This window comes from Mustelus asterias, chromosome 25 (assembly GCF_964213995.1).
Source record: "Mustelus asterias chromosome 25, sMusAst1.hap1.1, whole genome shotgun sequence".
NCBI lineage: Eukaryota > Metazoa > Chordata > Chondrichthyes > Carcharhiniformes > Triakidae > Mustelus > Mustelus asterias.
In genome coordinates, this window is record NC_135825.1 from 10,124,633 (window position 1) to 10,132,113 (window position 7,481).

The 7,481-nt window shown below is 44.0% G+C and overlaps 1 protein-coding gene across 2 annotated transcripts in view; it reads left to right on the forward strand.

Moving 5' to 3' along the window:
- The window catches only part of pik3c2b (phosphatidylinositol-4-phosphate 3-kinase, catalytic subunit type 2 beta), a 191,054-nt gene extending 183,891 nt beyond the window's left edge, over positions 1-7,163 (forward strand). For both annotated transcript variants that reach the window (XM_078242059.1, XM_078242060.1), the window contains 4 exons: positions 2,754-2,835; positions 5,200-5,306; positions 6,057-6,182; positions 6,936-7,163. In XM_078242059.1, the coding sequence (XP_078098185.1) occupies positions 2,754-2,835; positions 5,200-5,306; positions 6,057-6,182; positions 6,936-7,130 (510 nt within the window). In that variant the 3' untranslated portion in view covers positions 7,131-7,163. The remainder of the gene's footprint in view (positions 1-2,753; positions 2,836-5,199; positions 5,307-6,056; positions 6,183-6,935) is intronic.
- Positions 7,164-7,481: the final 318 nt, after the last annotated feature.

Here is a 7,481-nt window from a genome sequence, read left to right on the forward strand (position 1 = left end):
GGCAGGGCCTGGAGAGAAGATGTATGGGGCTTCAGCTTGTTTGCAATAACTCCCAATTGTAAATCTCATCAGGTTCGACAGATTTATCCATCTGGCAGGAATGAACATTTTAAATGATGAATATAGAAAATTTATTAACCAATAAAAAATAACAAGTCAGAAAGATAAAAAAAACAGTGCCAATTAGCAGTACTTACCAGTAATTAACAGAAAACAGGAGAAAGCTTAACTTTAACAATTGAACAGGCTTCTCGTTACTCTGCTCAGTTGATCACACAAAGACGTGAGGCATTCGCTCCTAAAACGTTGATAATATGTTAACATAGATAGCTTCTCAAGTCTTTTATTTCATACCTTGAACTAGATTTTATACTAGATGTTGAAAGCCCACCTTCGCCAATTGTTGGAAATAGCCAGTTGGTGGCACAGCGGTTAGCACTGCTGCCTCACAGGGCCAGGGACCCGGGTTCAATTCCCCGGCTTGGGTCACTGCGTGGAGTCTGCGCATTCTCCCCGTGTTTGCATGGGTTTCCTCCAGGTGCTCCGGTTTCCTCCCATTGTCCGAAAGACGTGCTGGTTAGGGTGCATTGGCCATGCTAAATTCTCCCTCAGTGTACCCGAACAGGCGCTGGAGTGTGGCGACTAGGGAATTTTCACCAGCAACTCCATTGCAGTGTTAATGTAAGCCGACTTGTGACACTAATAAATAAACAAAACTAAAATTTGTCAGTAATGAAATAAAAGCTAGCCCTTGGTTTTAGCTAATGACGTATGTGGTATATATTCAAGTAAGAAGTCTCACAACACCAGGTTTAAGTTCAACAGGTTTATTTGGCAGCACAAGCCACAAGCTTTCAGAGATAATGCTGCAGCTTTATAGGACCCTGGTTAGACCCCACTTGGAGTACTGCGCGCAGTTCTGGTCACCTCATTACAGGAAAGATGTTGAAGCCATTGAAAGGGTGCAGAGGAGATTTACAAGGATGTTGCCTGGATTGGGGGGCATGCCTTATGAGGATAGGTTGAGGGAGCTTGGTCTCTTCTCCCTGGAGAGACGAAGGATGAGAGGTGACCTGATAGAGGTTTACAAGATGTTGAGAGGTCTGGATAGGGTAGACTCTCAGAGGCTATTTCCAAGGGCTGAAATGGTTGCTACGAGAGGACACAGGTTTAAGGTGCTGGGGGGTAGGTACAGAGGAGATGTCAGGGGTAAGTTTTTCACTCAGAGAGTGGTGGGTGAGTGGAATCGGCTGACGTCGGTGGTGGTGGAGGCAAACTCGTTGGGGTCTTTTAAGAGACTTCTGGATGAGTACATGGGATTGAATGGGATTGAGGGCTATAGATAGGCCTAGAGGTGGGGATGTGATCGGCGCAACTTGTGGGCCGAAGGGCCTGTTTGTGCTGTGGCTTTCTATGTTCTATGTACCGAAAGCTTGTGGCTTGTGCGACCAAATAAACCTGTTGGACTTTAACCTAGTGCTGTGAGACTTCTTACTTGCTTACCCCAGTCTAACGCCGGCATCTCCACATCGTGGCATATATTCAAGGAATTGTTGGTTACAGTCAGCTGAGCTCAATTTACTCCTCCCCGCTGCCTCAGTTCTCTTCATCCAGCCTTCTGGCTATAATGTTGCCCCATTTATGCTATTTCAGGCTGCACTGGGCCCATAGGCAATCCATAGCCCCTTGGCCAATTTCAGCACCAGTCCCTGTTATGATGTTCCTTAAGACAATGGCTTCTCTTAAGCTATATCTCTTGAGTTAGTCTGAGTATTGAACAATAATTGGTTAGCATAACTGTCTGTCAATTTATAATTGAGACAGCTCAAATAAGGCATTTATCCGGTTTCAAAGTTCATGTTTTCTTTCCAGTCTGCCTGGGTAGGCAGCATTTAACAATTCTCATGATTTAATACTAATATTCTTAAAATTAAGTGGTAAATGTTTATAATTATAAAACATTTATAAACTTTTGTGTTGCAGGTTATAGTATCGGCCTTATTAATACATCTATTGATTAATTGCTTATTCTCTCATTGTCTCACAATTAAGGCAATCTATTTAACTGGTTTCTAATAAAGGAGTAATGGTTTTGTTCTTGAAATGGCTTCTTCTCTCAATGTTAGCACAAAATGGCTTCTGATCGTGTTAAGTTTATTATGCCGAATAACATATTGGTTCAGACTACAAAACGATTGTCACATTTAAACTATTCATTTTGAAACAACCAGCAAGGGGAACACTGGAATATGAATTGGGACCCCATGATTATGATGGGGAGGAGGATGCACACACTCATAGAAATCATAGAAACCCTACAGTGCAGAAGGAGGCCATTCGGCTCATCGAGTTTGCACCGACACGCCAGACCCTATCTCCACAACCCCACACATTTATCCCACTAATCCCTCCAACCCACACATCCCGGGACACTAAGTGGCAATTTAGCATGGCCAGTCAACCTAACCTGCACATCTTTGGACTGTGGGAGGAAACTGGAGCACCCAGAGAAAACCCACGCAGACACGGGGAGAACGTACAGACTCTGCACAGACAGTGACCCAAGTCGGGAATCGAACCCATGTCCCTGGAGCTGTGAGGCAGCAGTGCTAACCACTGTGCTGCCTCACTCTGAATACACTTTTCTTCTCCTCCCCACCATTACAGTCTTGGCAGGTCAGGAAAGATGTTCTTGGACCCATTGATTGCATGTTACTACAATGGCAGTAATCGTTTTTCTTTTTTGTCCCCAGTGTGACCTTGTCTACACTTTCTTCCACCTACTTCCGAAGGATGACAAGTCCGTAGCTGGAAACACTCTGCCAAAACCAACAGGTATGGTCCTGGTCCCTATCTCAGCAATGTGTCTGTATAGCTCATTTTTTTCATTCGTTCATGGGACATGGACATCGTTGGCTGACCAGCACTTATTGCTCATCATTAGCTACCCTTGTCCAGAGGGCAGTTGAGAGTCAACCACATTGTTGTGGCTCTGGAGTCACATGTAGGCCAGACCAGGTAAGGACGGCAGATTTCTTCCCTTAAAGGGCATTAGTGAATCAGATGGATTTTTCCAACAATCGGCACTGGTTTCATGGTCATCAGGAGATTCTTAATTCCAGATTTTGTTTTATTGAATTCAAATTTCACCATCTGCCGTGGCGGGATTCGAACCAGGGTACCCAGAACACTAGCTGAGTTTCTGGATTAATAGTCTGGTGATAATAATACCACTAGGCCATTGCCTCCCCTTTGACTCTCGAGCTTTTAATTTTCCTCCCTAACATAGTCAAGCAAAGCCACAGCAGTAGTTTCAGTGTGACACAACAAGCCAATTCTCTAAAGCACTGCCTTACAGAGCACGGATAATGGTTTGTGTCTTTTATCCCTGTGCATTAGATTTCTAAGCAGTAGAATGTAAATCCTGAGTGCAGAGAGGCAGTTCCCCACAGAAAGAGAGGACAGATTTCCTGAGTCACTGTCAGGTCTGGGTCAGAGTGACATCTCTAGAGATCTGGGTGGTACAAATAGAATGTTCATTCTAAATTCCTCATAGATACACTCATTTCATTTTTTAGTGATATCAATCACACCAAAGGCCAGAAATCCCCAGTCATTTTTGATGTGATAGCTCTCATCATTCCTACCTTTGCCCAGGTCTTCTCCCTTCTCATGAGCCACAAGTTCCAACGATGAATTTTCTTCTGAAAGGTAGATTGACCTGGTCAGTGTATACTTTAGTGGAAATTAGAACATGGCAGAGCTTAGGATCCAGGCAGCTGAAGGCGCGGCTTGGCCACCAATGGCGGAACAATTAAAATGGACCAGAGTTAGAGGAGCGTAGATCCCAGAAGGTTGTGGGAGGTTGCAGAGATAGGCTGAGGAGACTCTTGTTCGTTTTCAGATGTCCAGTGATGGCTCTCACCCCTCCTGAGGAAAAAAACCCTGTCCTTCTGCTTTTCAGAACTAAGCAGCAGTGATTACAAACTCTTAATTCGAGCCATGGGACTCACAAAAGCATTCCTAACTACTCCACCCTGCTGGGTGTTATTCTGTAATGCACTGCCTCATTAACACATCCTTTCCTTAAGACTTAATTCACCACTTCATAGTGGAAGCTGCCCTGTTCACCTTTGTCTAACCTCACTAACACAGCAGCTCGTTTGTACACTGCCTCACTTATTACTCAATACCCTTCTTTCTGTTTTCTTCAATCTCACCAACTTTCCAATAAACCAAAGCAGAAATGTTAGTCAAGCTTTCTCATACCAAGACATTTATGAAAATATTGATGAGATAGTTGGTGCATACCTAATCACAGATTGCAGTCCAGTGCCTGTGTTAATGAGCCCAAAGATGCAGGAGGAGGCCATATAGCTCTTCCAACTTGCTCTTTCATTTATTGAGCATTAAGCGTTAGACACACTCATGACCATTACTGAATTACATCAGTACTTCTGTTTTCAAGGAATTGTTGGTTACCATAAGCTGAGCTCTCAATTTACTCCTCCTCGCTGCCTCCGTTCTTTTCATCCAGCGTTCTGGCTATGATTTTGCCCCATTGATGCTATTTCAGGCTGCACTGGGCCCATAGGCAACCCACAGCCCCTTGGCCAGTCCCTATTATGATGTTCCCAAGCATCCGACATATGTTTGGGTTAGCATAAAGGAAGAAGTCTCATCAGCTTTAAATAGTTCCTCCCACACTGTGTTTTGATCTGTCAGTGAAGGCTGAAGGGAGAAGTTTACAAAATTATGAGAGGCATGGATAGAATGGATAGTCAAGAGTCTTTTTTCCCAGGGTAGAAATGTCTTTTACTAGGGGACATAGGTTCAAGGTAAAAGGGGGAAAATTTAAAGGAGCTGTGACGGGCAAGTATTTTACACAGAGGGTGGTAAGTGCTTGGAATGCACTGCCAAAGGAGGAGGCAGAAGCAGATACAATAGCAACATTTAAGAGGCACCTTGACAGATACATGAATAGGCAGGGAATAGAGGGATACGGACCGCGTAGAGGCAAAAGGTCTTTAGTTTAGAAAGGTGTCATGCAGGCTTGGTGGGCCGAAGGGCCTGTTCCAGTGATGTACTGTTCTTTGTTCTTCTTTATTCATTGATGTTCCAGGCCACAGCTTGTTTGAGGACGATTCATTCCATATTCATACTCTCATCCATCTATTTTTCTTTCTTATTGCTCCAAAGACATCCCTCCAACACCACCACTGGGGAAGGTTGGCGGCGAGGTGAAGCTGTCCATCTCGTACAAGAATGACAAGCTTTTTATTATGGTGATGCACATTCGAGGCCTGGTAAGTTGATTTGATTTTGATTTATTATTGTCACATGTATTAACATACAGTGAAAAGTATTGTTTCTTGCGTGCTATACAGACAAAACATACCGTTCATAGAGAAGGAAATGAGAGAGTGCAGAATGTAGTGTTACAGTCATAGCTAGGGTGAAGAGAAAGATCAACTTAATGCAAAGTAAGTCCATTCAAAAGTCTGACAGCAGCAGGGAAGAAGCTGTTCTTGATTCGGTTGGTACGTGACCTCAGACTTTTGTATCTTTTCCCCGACGGAAGAAGGTGGCAGAGAGAATGTCCAGGGTGCATGGGGTTTGCATGTTCTCCCCATATCTGCATGGGTTTCCTCCGGGTGCTCCGGTTTCCTCCCACAGTCCAAAAGACGTGCTGGTTAGCTGCATTGGCCATGTTAAATTCTCCCTCGTGTATGCAAACAGGCGCAGGAATGTGGCGACTAGGGGATTTTCACATTGCAGTGTTAATGTAAACCTACTTGTGACACTCATAAATAAACTTTAATCTTTAATTTTAAGAGTAGCACATTGTTGTTGGATGTATGTAGAACAGCATAAATATTCCCTTTGGGAATCTCATATCAATTCCTCCAGTTGAAGGATCTTTGTGGGTCGCGCTGCCATATTTCTTTAGAAGCGGATTGGTATTCGTCACATTGTGTTGGACATCTCTGCGTCTCAATAAAAAAAATCTAATCAGACTGCATTCAAAGCCAACTGCGTCATCTCTCTTCCTTCAGGTTTTGCAGGATGGGACTGATCCAGATCCTTATGTCAAAATCTACTTACTGCCGGACCCTCAGAAAACCAGCAAACGAAAGACTAAAGTAGCTCGAAAGACTTGTAACCCAACATATAATGAAATGGTAGGTTTGTTATGGACATTCCACCACTTGTGGTGGAGGAGGTGTGGTTGAGCTCCTGGGGTGAAGCCAATTCCAGGATGCTAAAGGGCTAGTGTGTACAAAAGCTTTAGAATCGCCTAACTAAACCACTTCTGCAAAGCTGAAACATAACTGAAAGGTGTCTAGGTTTTAAAGAACATTTCCCAAGTTCCACGGCACAATCTACTGAATAAGAAGACAATTTTGTTTTGTTTATTCCTCTAAGTATTGTTTTTCATATTTTGTGATGATTCATTGAATTTATATTAAAACTCAAGTAATTAAAATGAATCCTTTGTTTTGAAAAAAAATCCATGATGTGGAGATGCCGGCGTTGGGCTGGGGTGGGCACAGTAAGAAGTCTCACAACACCAAGTTAAAGTCCAACAGGTTTATTTGGAATCACGAGCTTTCGGAGCGCTGCTCCTTCCTCATGTGACTCACATCCAAGTGATCCTTGCCTCTGTCGTCTTGTTGTTGGGAAAGCATGATTCAAAGGTCAAATATTCCCTCACAGTAACAGTACCATCTGAGGAAGTTCTTTGAACCCAGCAGTGCAGTGATCTCAGTGGGAGGTAGGGGGGGGAGTTTGGTGTGGGATGATGGTGGAGTGGCCTATCTTTGTGGCACAGAGATGAAGAAAGGGGGAAAATGTGGGGAACGTATCTCGCGGAACAATAAAACTGCTGTCTTTTGTGAATGAGCGTTGAAAAAAAATTCCCTTTCTTTTCCCAGTTGGTGTACGATGGTATTCCCAAAGGCGACGTGCAGCAGCGTGTTATCCACTTGCGAGTGCTGAGTGAGGAAGCATTCCGGGAAAACATAATGCTCGGGGAGGTGTACATCAACCTCAAGGACTTCAACCTGAACCAGAAAATTGTTGGCTGGTATCACCTGGGATCCACGACCTCACAAGGCACTTTGTTCTAAGCATTTAGTGAAGTCACTAAAGGCTCTCCATTAAACCTCGACTGAGGTGTGGATTTGGAGAGGGGGGGGGGGGGGGGGGGGGGGTGGCAGGGGGATGGGGGAGGGGAGGCAGGGGGATGGGGGAAGGGAGAACAAAGAACAAGGAATAATCAATTGTGTTTCCTTTGTTTCGTTTTTATTTGTGAGTTGACTTGATGAGGAGGTTAAGGTATTCAAACATTGTTTTTGAGCCTCTTCATTTTGGAATGTGTTGAAGAGACACCGCCCTCAAGCTCGAGGATTACTGGGCATGATGTTGCATGCGTCAAGAGATGCAATCTATTTGCTCCCAAGTTGTGTATTATTACACTA